Genomic DNA, 16518 nt, shown 5'->3' on the forward strand with positions numbered 1-16518 from the left:
AAGTCACAATTTTAAAAATTCATTGACGACATTAGAAATCATATATATAACACCTGATTGCTCGCTCTCTTTCAAGGCCTAGCTTACCATTGTAATTCCTTCACCTTAATTACAAACTGGTTGATAAACCTACCACATCCTATCTTGTATATAGCCAAAGCCAAAATATATTGAATCTCCTCAATACCACCCACATCTTATGAAATCCCTTCATCTTATCCACAAACCGTTTGATAAGCCTACCACATCTTATGATGTATATGAAATAGCCTAAGCAAAAATATAATGAATCTCTATAATACTACCCATCAAACAAAATTCCCACTATCATGTCCATTCAAAATATGTCATGCATAATCTTATGATGTATATGCAATAGCCAAAGCTAAATATATTGAATCTCTACAATACTACCTATCATACAAAATTTCCACAATCTTGCCCATTCAAAATATTCCATGCAAATTTACATCATCAAATAAATACTCCTAGACATGTTACCAATTAAGGTCCACAGAACTTAATATTTATCTTATTTTTGTCAAGATCTTGAACATTCAGATACCTTCTTCGTAATCAGTTAATTTTATTTTTATTATAATATTTTAAATGTAAATCTCTATTTTAAACATTACTCAATCTTATAACCCCTAATATTCATGAATCTAGATACTACTAACTCACATTTTTAATAAACCATAATTGCTTATCATAATTGCTTTAACAAACCTCTTTTTTTTTTTTTTCTAAATTTAAATTATATATTTCCAATAACATTGTTTGGAATTTACCAATAAATCATTCTATCATATACCTAACCTTTTTAAATCATATAGTTATTTTGAACTAATTTAACTCTTATATTATACATTTATTTATTTATTTCTTTTTCCCTTAATCATAAATTTTCTTTTCATATGCTATTATTTTTTTGAACAAAGTTAATCCTCTCGTTCATTTATACAATAAGTTAATTTTTTTATATACCCTAAGACTCAAATTATCCTATGATTCTCTCTACCAGCATTTTAGTATTCTTTTAACTTTTGTCAAACAATTTTTTTTTTCTATTATTTTCAGCTAAGCTACTATCCAAAGTTACATCATGGTAAACGCTTGTTGCCATGTGTGCTTAAAAATAATTTCACTTAATTTGAATGGCACTTTTAGGAAACATGGTTCACCCTCCTGCCTTAATTCCCGAGAATTCCCCCTCCCGTCTCTCCCAAATCCTTCTATTAGATCTCCCCACTCGTATGACCCTAGTCCTGATTGTCGTTCCCCAAATTCTGTTGATTTATTCCTTACTTCCCTTAAACCCCCAGTTTTATCTAGGATCCCCATAGCTGCCCGAGAGTCGATTTCAAAATTCCTCACATCTCTTATAAATAATTTGAATTCTGATTTCTCCTCAACCCCTTTATGGTTAGACTTGATCAGTTTTTGTTTCCGAGTTCTAGCTAAGCCTAAAAATAGAATAAATAATTTATCTGCCTCAATTAAGGAGAAAGTGTCCAATTTTGGAAATTCCATTATTGATGATTTCACCCCTTCTAATTCTTTAAATCCTAACTCCTTCCGCAGTAAATTGATCTCGGAAAAATTAGATCTTGGTGATATCAGTGGTGCTGCCCGTATTCTAACTTCTGATGATACCATTTCTCCTATTAATGCTTCTACTTTTCAACAGCTTCTCGAGAAGCATCCACCTGCTTCCCCATTTAACATTCACCCTCTCGGCTCTTCTCCTGCTCCCTTTTCCTGCGATGAAATTCTCAAGGGCTTGAAGTCCTTTAAGAAAGGGACGACAGGTGGATTAGACGGTTTCAGACCAGGGTTCTTTGTTGATCTAATCCGTTGCACTGATAGTGGTTTCATTGACCCTTTGCTTAAATCAGTCACCGAACTTTGTAATAATATCCTCATATGCGAAGTTCCTCTTGATATCCGCCCCATCCTTTTTGGTGCTCGTCTTGTTTCCTTATCCAAACCGGATGGTGGTGTTAAACCAATAGCCATAGGATCGTTTTTTCGTAGATTAGTAGCCAAGGTCATAGTCAATAGGATCCGTTCTAAGGCCAGTTCCCTCCTTTTTCCCCCTCAGTTAGGATTTGGAGTCAGGGGCGGATGTGAAGTGGCCTCACATGTAGCTCGCATTTTTATAAATACTGAGGCTGAGAAAGTTTTCTGTAAGTTAGATTTCAGAAATGCCTTCAATAGCATTCATAGGAGCTCATTCCTACCCTCCTTCCTACAACATTTTCCTAAATATTGGAATTTTCTTAATTCTTGCTACGGTTTTCCCTCGTTGCTTAAATTCGGGAAATTTTCCATATTCTCTGAAGAGGGGATCCAGCAAGGTGATCCACTAGGTCCCTTGCTATTTACATTAGGTATTCAGGACTTTATAAAAAATTTGAAACCAGATTTCAATTTAGATCTAAATCTATGGTATCTCGACGATGGCTCGTTTGGCGGATCTTTACCCAATGTTTTGTCGGCCATCGAGTACGTTGAGTTAGAAGCCTCTAAAATTGGCCTTTCCCTTAATAGGAAGAAATGCGAAATCTCCTCTCTTAACAACGTGGTTTTTATCCCTCCCCCTGACTTTAAAATTATCTTACACGAGGATCTCTGTCTTTTGGGTTCTCCTATCGGATCCTCATCTTCCTTCTGTCAAAATTTTTTTGACAATCTGATCCAATCTCTCTTTAACTCTCTTAAGATTCTTCCTCATCTCCCCAAGCATCAGTTCTTTTTCCTCACAAAAAAATGCTTGTTCTTACCTAAATTCTTACATATCTTTAAATCTTCCCCTGCTTTCCAATATGATCACCTTCTGAAGTCCTTCGATTTAAAATTTAAACATTTTATCGAATCGCTTTTAGTCCTAAACTTTTCCGACTTTAATTGGTCCTTTGCCTCTATGCCCGCTTTCCGGGGTGGTCTTGGATTTCCCCCCCCCCCTTTAATGGCAATTGCCAGTTTTCTTTCGTCTCGAATTTCATTTAACGATTCCATCTCCTCGCTTATAGGGTTGAACGATCCCCTTTTAACCTCTGCCAAACAATCTTGGCTAACTCTAGTTCTTGAAGGATTCGGGCAGCCAGTCTCCAGCCATCTAAAGAGCTTCCTGGTCCCCATGCTTCAATGTGCTTTTGAAAAACTTTGTTCGTTTGCCGATCTAACTAACCTTCAACTACTCAGAAACGCAAAAAAAATTCTAACGGCCATGAATGGCTAGACGCGATTCCGAGTGGTAAAAAGGAAACGTTACTCACAAACGACGAGTTCCAAATTGCCATTGGTCATAGGCTAGGTTGTCTTATCCCTTCTGTTGACACCTGTGCGGCATGTAATAAGCAGGTGGATCTATTCTCTAGACATTGTTTCTCTTGTCTCAAAGTTAGTGGCCGTTTCTTGAGACACGACAACATAAATAGGTTAATCGGCAAATCTTTGATTTCGGCCGGTTTCCCCAATAGCTTGGAGCCGTTAGGTCTCCTAAATGAGGATGGTAAGCGTCCCGATGGCTTATCTTTGACATCTTGGCACTGTGGCAAAAAACTTGTCTGGGATGTCTCTTGCGTTACCTCTTTCCCTGCTAACAGAAACTCTGACCCCTTGGATCTCCAAGAAACTAATAAAATCAACAAATATAGATCCCTCATTAATTCTTTTATTTTTATCCCCCTAATTTTTAGCGTTTTGGGGAACCTAGGTCCCCAATCCCAAAAATTCTTAAATCAATTGGGAAAAAAAATCTCAATAAGGACAGGGGGGAAAAACGAGTCCCTGTCCCTCAAACAAAAGATACAATTCGAAATCTTAAGAGGGAACTATAAGTGTTTCTTTGAAACACTCTTTTCCTGCCTAGTTCTATATGTATAATCATGTTTTTATGATATAATATTTATAATAATTTACTATTTTACATATAGGAAAGTATAAAGAAAATTTTTTCTGCATTTATTTTTATATTATATTTTTTTAATTTTTTTCCTTTTAAATTTTTCTTCTTCTTTATATCTTTATCCACCTTATATGTAATTATTATAATTATATAATTTACTTTTAATAATTATCGTTCCATACATGTTATATACTATTGTTATATATCTCTTAAAAAATTTTCTCTATGTAGGGGAGACCGGGGTAAAGCGATTGACGGGGTAACAATGTTAACACGAATAACTTTTAAACCCTTGAGCACAAAGATTTTAAATTTGGTGTGAAGATGAATTTTTATATTTAATAATTTCTTACCTATGTTCATCTTTTAAAAAACTTACCTGGTTTTATCTATTTTGTCAAAATGTTTTTTACCCAAAAAATATAAAAATCATTCTCATAAAAAAAAAAAAAAAAAAATTGAAAATATAATATAATAAATATTATTTTAAAAAATTATTTTTTTATTTGCCGAATTCATGATGAATTTCACTTCTTGCGAATTACTGAACGATTATGAATACCTGTCTAACTAGTAAACGAAATGGTAGTAATCCTTTACCTTCATTGGCCAATTTATCCCGCCAATTACTTAATTGCATTAAAAATTCATATTAAAAATTCATATTCAAAAAAAATAAAAAAGAATGTCTAGGATTCTAAAAAAATTTTGAATAAATTCTTTTAAATCTCTTTTATTTTAATTTATAGCTCTTCTATGTCAAAATTTAATCTTAGTACTATGTCTTCTATCAAAATCTCAGAGAACCCTTCTCTTCACCAAAGTTCTCTTTCCAAAAATTCGAGTTTAACCATAAAACAAGATGGTTTAAATATTCTGAATAATTCCTCTTCCCTTCATCAAAGTTCTCTTTCCAAAAAGTCTAGTTTAACCATGAAACAAGATGGTTTAAATATTCTGAATAATTCCTCCTCTCTTCATCAAAGTTCTCTTTCCAAAAAGTCGAGTTTAACCATGAAACAAGAAAGTTTAAAGGTTCTAAATAATTCCTTTTACACAGGTTAGTCTATAATTTATTTTCGTTTAGAATTTGTTCTGAGGCAATTTAAATCAATTTTACAATGTAAAAATATTGTTGGTTTGAACCCCGATTTTAAAACAGGACCGATTAAGATTTTAGTCATAATATTATGCAAACCTCGTAATTTGGAATAGATATATAAATGTTCCTACCATCTATCAAAATCTCCAGCCAACATATTATTATTTTGGTTATAATCTTAATCGCAAATTAGGGTTTTTAACAACACTATGAAAAAAAATGTTAATTTACTTTAAAAACTTTGAGAAATACACAATTCAGAATGATTTATATAATAAGAATAACTTATTACTTAAAAGTTTGCTCAGCTAAATTTTTTTTTTAGTTAAATTACGAATAGATATATTAGACCACCAAAAAATTAATTTGTAATGGTCTATTATTTTATCCAGAAAATTCAAATATTCTAAGAACCTTCATTTTTAAAATCTATATATTATATTAGAGTTTTGTAATCAATATCAATATGATATCCTCTTTTATATTCGTTTATCATATTAAAATAAAATACAGGGCTAAACAAAAAATAACTCTGGTTTTACAATTAGTCTCTTTTAACAATTTTTGCACGGAAAAGTTAGTATATATGTAATTATATTTTGATCAAAATGATTTTATCAATTTAAGATTAGTTTTAAGATTCCAATGATGATTTAGTAATTTATTTTGGATCAAAAATAACTCCATTTTTTAAATTTCGTATTTTAGTCATTGTTTTAAATAATCTTAATTTTATTATTAATATGGTTTTATTTATGATCTCTATATTTATATTAAAATATAACTTGATATGAAAATCTATATTAAAATAACATTTTAAAAAAAGTAAAGGAGGGCGACGGTCAATACAAGGGCTTTCAATTGCGATTCGAGGAAACTAAGTATAGTTGGCTCGAAACACATAGATTTTATGATGTTTTTAATACAATACGATCTAGAATTTTGGTGGTTGATCATAAACTTAGAATGTTGGAAGTGAAGATAATGCATAATCCATTTAGTAACATATACAAGAACAAGGGTAAATTTATTTTTTTCACATATTTTTCTTAGAATTTTAAGTTCAAATGCACGTGAAATTGTTTCCTAAACAGAGAGTAGACAATATTAATAAATTGAAATTATCAAATATACTAGTATTGGCCTTAATAGTAGCGTTCATATAGTGATAACTTAAACGTGGTTTGAACAACATTATCAGAGCAAATTGGGAATCGAATCTCTCTATTCAAAAAATTAATTCAGACATCAACTGCGATTATTAATCATAAGCCAGTTATCATGATGTCCAATCTATATAATAATATACTCTCTAAAATTGACGATAAGCTAAGGAACAATTTCTAACTTAACAGTTAGAACAGAATACGATAAGAGAGATAAAAAGATTTAACCTTGTACCAAATGGTCAAATAGTTGTTTTTTGGTAATGGGTCTTAATTTGTGTTGGAACTTGAAGAGATTTGATTCCCAATAAAGTGCTACACAAGGCAATATTTTATTCTATCCTACATATACTGTTTAATATTATCGCCTTTAAACCGACCTGTTAATGTCAATTTTAGATAGTATATTTGATTATTATTGGACATTCATGTAACTGGCTTATGTTAAAATCGCTATTGTGGAAAATATAGGTCAAGGCAGAAGTTATTATGTCTCTCGCACAACTTTAAAATCATATATGTATTCTACTATTAGTGCGGTAAAGTAATGTCTTTACTAACGGTAGTTACATTATTTGAGTAACGGTCACGTGCAAAACGTTGAATCGTTACATTTTTCTTAAAAAATATGTGAAAAAATAATATTTACCCTTGTTTTGTATATGTTAGAATTTTATGGAATAATCTTATCTTCAAATTCAATATAAGTTTATGATTTCAACCACAAAAATATCTATCATATTGTATTATATATATCATAAAATCTTTGTTGTTTCGAGCTATACTAGTCTTAGATTCCTAATCTAATTAATATTGAATCAATTAAGGTATGTTAATTTTTATTCTCGAATATTACAATTTGTTATATATCAATAATACTTATTTCTAGGTAGGATAATTTAATTCTCTCCTGGCCAAAATATAAAACATTTTTTTACACGAATAAAGAGAATTAAGGACACCAAGTTCTACATTTTGTAAGTATAGATTGTGCCCTAATTCAAATAGTTCAATTTCGTTTCCAAAAAAATGAATTCAGAATTAAATTCTGATAAAGATAAAAGAAAATTTAATGAGAATCTGAATGAAGATTCTTGTGAAGATGATTTTATTTATTAAATATAATATAACCCTCCTCCTCTGCCCCAATTGAACTTGTGTTTGGCACTAAGCGCTTTCGTTTATTTGATCAAAATTTTGAAAATCAATTGTTAAAAATAAATAAATAAATTATTATAAAAAGAACATCTTGTAATATGTTATTTTAGTATAATAAAATTTTTATTATCTATGGGAAAAAAAAATAAAATAAAAAGAAGATTTTTATATAATATTTTGTATTTTTTAAGTAACGTGTAACGCGTTCCTTAACGAATAATTGTAACTCGTTTTTTTTCAAACGTAACGAGTAACGCGTTTCTTCTCGAAGTAACGTTTTATACATCTATCTCTAAAAATAAAAATTTTATGATTAAGAATTTAGTTTCTTATAATCTCGAAATGTTTAAAACATACTTCAATCAAATATATATGATTGGTGGATATTAAAAAAAATCTAATTTTGAGCACTTAATTTTTCTTAGTATATCAAATAATAATATAGAAAGAACTGAAGCATTTTAAAATTCCTAATGTGGTTTATTTTTTGAAATAAATAAGTTTAAGAATAATAATATTATTTGGTACTTTCAATAATTTTATATGTTCCTTTTCCTTTTAATTTAAATTTATACTAATTTCGATTTGAAATAAGGGACTGTTAGGTTGAACAAGCAGGCATCTCCTGAGTTAACCTCCTAAAATTAGAATGATATGAATGGATCGCTTTGGGGAAAGGCTAATGTCAAAACTGGGAGATAAACTATAACAAATTTCCAAAGTTTAAAAAAAACTATTATCTAGTGATCATTCTCCGTAATTTGTCAATAGTCATTAATTTATTTGAGTTTTCATTTTGTAATCAAGTTTGCGTTTTCAAGTTACATTTTATTTTTTTATGTAATAAAACTATAATAATATATATTCACTTAGATTTGCTTCCGTATAACAGCGATGGGCCTAACGGCCATAGTTCAAATATCACGAAATTATTTTTGAAACAAATTTTTGACTTAGTCATAAACTACATCAATTACGAAAATAACAGGGATTCTAAGGTTTTGGATTTTACCAAACCTGAGGACTTAATGAAAATGATTGATTTTAACATTCCAGATGGTTCCACAAATTACGAAGATACTAGTAAGAAGGGCAACAAAAATAGCAAAAGTTTGTCGGATGTGATAGATCTTTGTAATTTAGTACTTAAATATCAAGTTAAAACAGGTAACCTAATATAATATTAATTTTATTTCTCATCCTTCTCGTTAACATATGGAGGGGTCTTTAATATCGCATAATTGTTCAAATATAAAAAAAAAAACTACAAGAAAGAGTTAATTTTTTTTATAAGCGAGATATTTAGGATGTTAATTTTTATAAATTATATTAAATTAAGGTATTATAACTTAGCCATAAACATCACAGGCCTTTTATTTATTTAGGGAATGCTTTAATATTAAACTATAGAATACCAATAAAAATGCTCCTAAAAAAAGAGCTAAAGCTTATTTTTGAATTTGCTATAATAAGTACTCTTATTTAATTAATTTATATTCTGCAATATATAATTAGTATCCTAGCAATTATCAACTTTAAACTTTTTGATGGCCTTAAGGTCACTCTAAAAACAATTTTCTTTAGTAGTTAATTTCTAATATTTTTTGGGGAAAAAAAATATATATGGAAACTATAAATAGCTTTTCGTTTGTGTAGTATACACTAAGTAATTTTATTTAAAAAGTTGACATTGATGTTTTCAAGTATAATAAATCCCCAAATATTATATATTATTATGCTATCTTTTTATAAGGGCACCCACGGTTCTACAATCAATTAACAAGTGGGTTAGATATCTTGAGTCTGGCCGGAGAGATTTTGACTGCAGTGACTAACTCTAACATGTATATTTATATATTATTTAATTAATATCATTTAAATTATTAAGTATTTTTATTTTTAAACGCCTAGGCTGTATCCTAGGTCGGCTTTGGATACTTTGACTTTTTAGTATAGGCCAAAATGTATTTGATCGAAGATACCCTATTTTGGTATTTTAAATATTTGGTGGCATTGTTATTTATCGTATCTCGATTTTTGTTTTTTATTCTTTCTCATTTTTTGTTTTTTTCATTTTTTTTATAAAAATTTTTCTTTTGCTTCTTTGCCTATTTAGCCGATAGTTAAAAAAACGACTAAATAGCCGGCTATTAAGTATTAAGCCGACCTAGGGCATGGCCTTATGATTTTATCTTATATAAGTTGATAACAATTAATATCCTAACTTTAGCCATTTGTAAATAGTCTTGATTACTTTTTTATATTTTTTCAATAACTTTCAATTCGAGGAAAGAGAATTAGGAATTCATTTTTTAGAAGAAAAGTATCGCCAAGTGCCTTAAATTGCCACCAATTGCAAGTAAGATTTATAGTATATATTAATTTTCAAGGTTCACATACGAGATCTCTCCCGTGTATATCCTCATGGAACAATTTGTGATTGATAAAATGTGCGAACTCATTGGATTTCACAATGCCGATGGAATATTTTCACCTGGTTAAATCGTATTTTAAATGAATAAAAGTTTGATTCATGTATTAAAGGTGGAACTATCTCTAATTTGTATGGTGTATTGTGCGCTAGGTACTGGTCTAACCCAACGGCTAAGCAAAAGGGAAATATTTCATTGGATAAACCTTTAATCATTTTCACTTCACAGCATGTAAAAACTTAATTATGTCTATTATAATATTCAATAGTTTATATATCTAAAAAAATAAATAATATATATAACTATTAATCGGATAATGAAGTGTCATTACTCTATCAAATCAGCTGCAGCGGTGTCAGGAATTGGAACAGACAATGTAATGCACATTGAATGCGATGAAAAGTAATTTAAATTTTTAGAATTATTTTATTCATGTCTAAATTCTAACGAAAAATAAAAAATCATACTCAGAGGTCACATGTTGATCAAGAACTTAGAACAGAAAATAATAGAGCATTTGGAAAAAGGAAATCGTCCGTTAATGGTTAACGCTACCTCTGGAACTACTGTTTATGGAAGTTTCGATTTATTAGAACCTATCGGTGATATTTGTCGCAAATACGGCTTATGGTTTCACGTCGACGTAAAAATCATAATACCTATCTCATTTTTTAATTTGAGTTATATTTTTCTTTACTGTTTACAATATGCATTATTATAATGATTGTTATATGATTTCTTTTGTGTATAGGATATTTAAACTTAAGGCCCACTTCTAGTAACCGTTAGATACCGCGATGTCGCTAAACGATAGGTAATATATAAAATATATTTAAATTATAAGTTATAGCTAGCGACGTATTACTCATCACTTGAGCGACAGGCGGCATTTAGCGTTTAACCAGGGTGTTATTGAAAGACCTGATTTTGCTTAAAAACTGAGAGAACAAGATTTTAGCTAAAAAATAATATTATCTAAGCCTCGAGATTTGTTCTTCTTGACAAGTGTATTACGTTTTTTTTGTATTATTTTATAGGCGTCATGGGGTGGTGGAGCTCTATTGTCACGCAAGCATAGAAATTTATTAAAAGGGATAGAAATGTAATTCCTCAATAAAATACAAATAATTTGTAATTTTATTTTACAAAACAGGGCAGATTCCGTTACTTGGAACCCGCATAAATTAATGGGTGCTTTGTTACAATGTTCAGCTTTTCTTACCAAGCACAAAGTTTACAAAGAAAACTATTCTTCTAAAATGTTTAATGAAAAAAAACTTCCATACTCAATTTTAATATATTTTAATGCCACATCTAAACCTGGTTGTTAGTTTTAAAAAAGCTTAAATTATTAGATGAATATGACATTTCCAGATAATTCTCAATATAAGCTATAATATAGTTTCCTTATAATGACAACTCTATAAAAATTATAGAGCTATGAAATATCAGATTTAGTTTAAAAATAAAATTGTTACATTCAAAATTTACAGGGTCTCTTACAAGAATGCAATCAAATGGGCGCAACCTACTTATATCAAAAGGATAAACCATATGATATCAATTACGACATCGGAGATAAATCGATTCAATGTGGTAGACACGTGGATGTTTTAAAATTATGGATTATGTGGCAGGCAAAGGTTAGAAAGAAACAGAATGTTTTAAAAAATAGAATAAATCTATATTATAATTTTTAAAGGGAACGTTTGGAATCGAAAAGCAAGTAGATTATCTATGGGATATGAGCAAGTGAATTATATTTATATTTTTATTTATCTTTATTTTATTTATATATGAGTTTAAATAATTTAATTTAGTTTCCTTAGTTTGTTTACTAATCTTCACCTGACTTATACTTTCGTAAGTATAATGAAATGAGATTAATAAGATGCAACTGTTCCTAAGTTTCTTTTTATTAGGCAGTTATATACATTCATTCATTATTACATTTTAAAAAGTAAATCAGCTTTGAAGCAAGCCATTATATAAATTCTTTAAAAAAAATTATGTAGATTTTTTGTGGATGCAATCAAAGACCGAGAAGGTTTCGAATTAATATTAAAAGAAGTACAAATAGATATTATAAATGTATGTATGAGGATTGACATGATATTTTTGGAATATATACTTTATGTGTCAATAGGATATAATGATTGTCACTCTTTTGATTCGGTCCTCTCAATCCAGCAGTACTTTCCAGACCACTTTAGCCGATGACGCTGACCCCTCTCCCCAACAAATAACTAAAATGTAACATGAATAATGACCTTGGGGGAAGGATTAGGTGGAGGTCTTCACCAAAATTTTATTGGAAGTCTTTAGGTCGACTCGACTCATTGAAGGCCTTTGACTTTATTAGATCACGTGCTAGATAAGATAAGATAAGATAAGATAAGAGAGGAAGAATTTTTAAAAAATAATTTTGGTTTTAAATTTTTTTTAATAAAAATGCTTCTTTCTGAATTGTAGACATATTTATAAAAGTTAATAACATTTGCTAATTTTTCTTTAAAATTCTTCTTTTTAGTGATATACTGTATATATTCTGGGGGGAGAGAGTGGTAGTGGAGGGATTTTTGTTAGCTTATAATGATATTTATGAGAACAGTGACATTTTCGGGTTTTCCCTTTGCCACCTCCGGCTAGTCCTATGCAACCTCCGTGTTAGAGGTTTTGTATATTGACTTTACCTAATATAATAATTGATTGGTTCATAAAAGACTTTTTTTTATGGACACTGCTTTTAACATAAAATCCAAGGATGTGTCCTGGTTCGATTTATTCTTGATTCTTATTTCTGTTTAGCTTAGACTTAACAGTTTCTAAACTTAAGCTATTCTGGTTTGTTTTAAGTGTTTGGTGGCATTGTCAATTTTGGTTTTTTATTTCTCTTTTTGTTTTGTTTTTTTTCGCTTATTTGCTCTTTAGCAGGTTGTACAGCTTCAACTAAACAACCTAAAAAGTAAGATAGAGAGAAAAAAAAACAAATACGGTGCCCTAGTTCAGCTGTTTATGACTAAATAGAAGTAAGTATCAAAAATAGGTCGAATCAAGGTCACATCCTAAGGGATCTACTTGTTAATGAAATGAAAACTAATATAAGATTAAAGTACAGATTGTCTTAATTAATGAATTCCACACTCTTGCTTTTTGATTATCACCTTTCCTTCTACCATTGGTATTACTAGTTTTTAAGATGATATTACTTAAGTTTGTGTGTAAGTTAAACTTAATTTAGATATATCTAGAACACCAAGCGCCAACATCAAATAGTTATTCATTTCGAACTTCCCATAATCTCGCGATTTTATCTAAATCTTGAATGATATAAATGACTAATCTCTCTTCATAATATAATAAAGATCCGATCTGATGTCAAAATATATAAATACAGACAGGTACAATGTCTGACCTTAATAGTTTTCTTTATTTTAAAATATATGCATTTATATCGGAGGAATTTTTTATTCCTAAAATTTTATTTCCCACAATTTTTTATTTCTATGTGTTTTATTTTCCGTCAAGTTTTTTTTCGCCTTGGACTTTTATCTTTCGTTTTGTTTTTTTTCACAAGCTTTTATTCCGAGATTCATATAAATATCTAGAAGTATATGAGATCATTATTTTTCAGATTTTCTATACCCGATTAATAGTAATATATTATTAATGTTAGAAAGAGATTGATTCTTAATTACCTATTATATCTAAAATTTTAAAAGACTATCTATTCTATTTAATAAGTTAAATCTATTTTTTGTGAAAGAGTTTATATCCACAAAAATGGTTCAATCCAAGTTTGTATTATATTTTAAGGACTTTTAAGATCGATTTAGGATAGATGAATTATTTTGTAAATGTGTATTATATACATTAGAGATAAGTATATAATATTGATATTCACTGTCATATTCAACCGAAATTTAGACGACAAAAAGGAAAAATTATAAAATATACCAGTAATTAAATTATTTATTTCATAGTTATTTTCTATCAATTTATTCATTTATTTGAATGGTTAGTTTTCGAATTTGATGCATAGAATTTTAATTTAATTCTTAATTGTATAATTTTATATATCTTCTTCGAAAGATATATTAAAGAACTTGGTCTCAAAAAGAGTCCCTTTTTAAAGCGCATGCTCGATCCTTAAAATAAAATAGATCAAACGAGTATGGACAGATATTTTATGTTTTATTTACTCTCTATATATTATTTATCATACACATTTTTTTACTTTTATTTTACTTATAAGCCTGAATGCACAAACGTATGTTTTTGGTATTTGCCTCCATCGATCAGGGATATGAAAGAAAGTGAAGAAAAATATGCCTTGTTAGGAAAGGTTTTTTTATTCTATATTTGTCTTATTTTAAAAGTTTAGCTATTATGAGTGAATAGAATATAGTGTTTTATAAAGGTTTTGTGTTTATGTCTGAATGACACTGGTGATAGCTACATTTTGATATAACCTTAAAGATCAAGTGTCGAGAACATCGTATTTTAATTTGTAAATCAGTAACATTCGCTCTAACTACTGATTTAATTTCTATTCTTAATTTTTGAGATTTGGGCCTAAATTTGCTTTCTAGCTTAACCATAATTCCAGCTATATTATCGGACAATTTTACTAATTCTAAATTTTAAAAAAAATTTCTTTGGTACCAATGTTAATATGTCTGTTAAAGGTTATTATTAAAAAAAAACGTAAAATATTAATGTACAATTTATAAGATTATATAAAACATTATATATATATATATAAATAAAACAAGATTGGTCGCTAATAGAGGTATACGGGTTGTCCGTAGCCCGACCCGATCCGAGCTCTGGTTTGGGTCGGGTTTGGAAATAAAAGACTTTTTATTTTTGGACTCGGGTTTGGGTTGGGTTGTAAGGGGTGTCCGACCCGAAACTCGACCCGACCCGACAAATAAATATAAATATCTTAAATACTCATCTTAATTCATAATGTCAATTAAAATAAATATCATTTTTTTTCTATCACATTTTATCATTGAAATGTCAATCAGAATAAGATGTCATTTTCAATTATTTACCAAACTATTTATTGTTATGTTATAATTACATACTTTATTTACATCATATTCTTTCAGATTAATGAAAATAATTTAATTAGATAGCCTCAAATTTTCAGTATTTAAAATCGTTTACCAAATCTTAAATTGGTCGAATATTATCAAAACAATTTTCCCAATTAAAATGTTTTGACTCTTAAATTCCTTGCTATCCTTGCTTCCTCAGCTAGCAGGAAAGAGCGCTTTCAGGTACTGGTAGGGCCTAGATAAGAGGACTTGTTTAAAGCCTGACAAACTCTATTCCTCATTATTTATTTATCACAATTATTTACTATGTGATACTATTGATATAATAGTGATTATTTTTAAATTCGATTGTATTTCAACTCTTTTAATGTTTAAACTGACTAAAAGGTATATGTTTCCAATTTAAATAAAATGCAACCTAAAATAAATATTGATTATATTATGGCGGTCAAATAAACTTTTATTTAAGGTAATATACACATAATTTTTAATTGTTTTTTGGTTATTATAATATTCACACTCAAATTTTAAAAAATTTAATCGGATTCGGGTTGGGTTGAAAAATAAATTTTGAATTCCTCGGGTCAGACTGGGGTCGAAGAAAGAAAGAAATTCTGGCCTAAAGGTATAAATCTAGCATTTTAATTCATTTTTGAATCATTATTAGTTAACAAGGTTAGTTAAAAAATTTTGCATAAATTTTTTCCCAAAAACTGAAAATAAATCTTCAAAGAATATTTCAAGATTTTTTGACACAAAATCCAAAAAACCTTTGAAGAACACAAAATTGATTATTCTTTCGAAAACCTTTTTTTAAAAAAATATGGGGTTTTATCTTTTTTTATATAAACTCACAAAAAAAAATTTAATTGTGAAAGATTTTAAAATTTTAGGTAAATCAAAAATAAAAAAATTTTTATTCTAAAAAAAAACTTCAGGGATCAACAAAATCTTTCAAAATTTTTTTATTTTAAAGAGCATTTAAAAGCCTGATTTTTTTAATTTTCTTGATATAATAGATTTTTTATTACACTGACATCAATTTGAGTCCCGCAACTCTATTTTTTTTTCCCTTGTGATCTGAAATAGATTTTGATCCAATTGATAAAATACGATTATTGTCTTTGATGATCCTAGTGGGGTAAAATTAATTATTTTATAAACAAGTTGCGATCCGAAAAAGTAAGAAATAATATTGGACTGGCAGAAAAAAAAGGTAAGATTATTTTTAAGGCAACCGGAAAAAATGAGCGTTTGAGTAAAAATAAAAAAATAACATATTAGTTTGCCGGACTCAAATAATGGGTACAGGCAAAAAATTGATTGCATAACGTTGATACCATAAATGATAGAACATTGACCAATCGCTTCATTATTATTTCCTTTTTAGGTTGCCCCAATTATTAAACGTAAGATGATGGAAAGTGGAACTATGATGATAAGCTACCAACCTTTACTTGATAAAGTAAATTTTTTTCGGATGGTAATCACAAATCCGGCCGTGGTAAAAGAGGATTTGATTTTCGTAGTTGAAGAAGTCGAAAGATTAGGTCGAAATATAACTTTTTAATGCTTTATTATAAGTATTTAATGCTCTAATTTTAATTTAATGATTAATTTATTAATGTTAGTTTAACTCTGTAATGGTTTATTATTAATGATTAATTTAATAAAATTATTT

General features: G+C 28.8%; 2 protein-coding genes across 2 annotated transcripts; both read left to right on the forward strand.

The window, feature by feature from the left end:
* Positions 1-1105: 1105 nt before the first annotated feature.
* LOC135930286 (uncharacterized) lies at positions 1106-3244 on the forward strand. Its single transcript, XM_065467067.1, has one exon. The coding sequence runs from the start codon at positions 1106-1108 to the stop codon at positions 3242-3244; it is 2139 nt and encodes a 712-aa protein (XP_065323139.1).
* A 1621-nt stretch (positions 3245-4865) lies between these two features.
* LOC135930287 (glutamate decarboxylase 1-like) lies at positions 4866-16407 on the forward strand. The gene is made up of 14 exons (XM_065467068.1): positions 4866-4973; positions 8213-8506; positions 9093-9183; positions 9730-9836; positions 9884-10002; positions 10094-10173; positions 10243-10414; positions 10809-10873; positions 10925-11003; positions 11265-11414; positions 11474-11523; positions 11787-11841; positions 14027-14116; positions 16228-16407. The coding sequence occupies exons 1-14, from the start codon at positions 4928-4930 to the stop codon at positions 16405-16407; spliced, it is 1578 nt and encodes a 525-aa protein (XP_065323140.1). The 5' UTR covers positions 4866-4927.
* Positions 16408-16518: the final 111 nt, after the last annotated feature.

Source organism: Gordionus sp. m RMFG-2023, chromosome 5 (assembly GCF_954871325.1).
Source record: "Gordionus sp. m RMFG-2023 chromosome 5, tfGorSpeb1-WG-v2, whole genome shotgun sequence".
In the NCBI taxonomy this organism is placed as follows: Eukaryota; Metazoa; Nematomorpha; class Gordioida; order Chordodea; family Parachordodidae; genus Gordionus; species Gordionus sp. m RMFG-2023.

Excerpts from the sequence above, each read along its gene's own strand:
- LOC135930286 (XM_065467067.1), top strand. The coding sequence starts at position 1,106 with ATGGTAAACGCTTGTTGCCATGTGTGCTTAAAAATAATTTCACTTAAT.
- LOC135930287 (XM_065467068.1), top strand. The coding sequence starts at position 4,928 with ATGAAACAAGAAAGTTTAAAGGTTCTAAATAATTCCTTTTACACAG. Across the intron at positions 10,003-10,093 it reads TCATTTTCACTTCACAGCAT|TGTCATTACTCTATCAAATC; the intron begins GTAAAAACTTAA and ends CGGATAATGAAG. Across the intron at positions 10,174-10,242 it reads CACATTGAATGCGATGAAAA|AGGTCACATGTTGATCAAGA; the intron begins GTAATTTAAATT and ends AATCATACTCAG.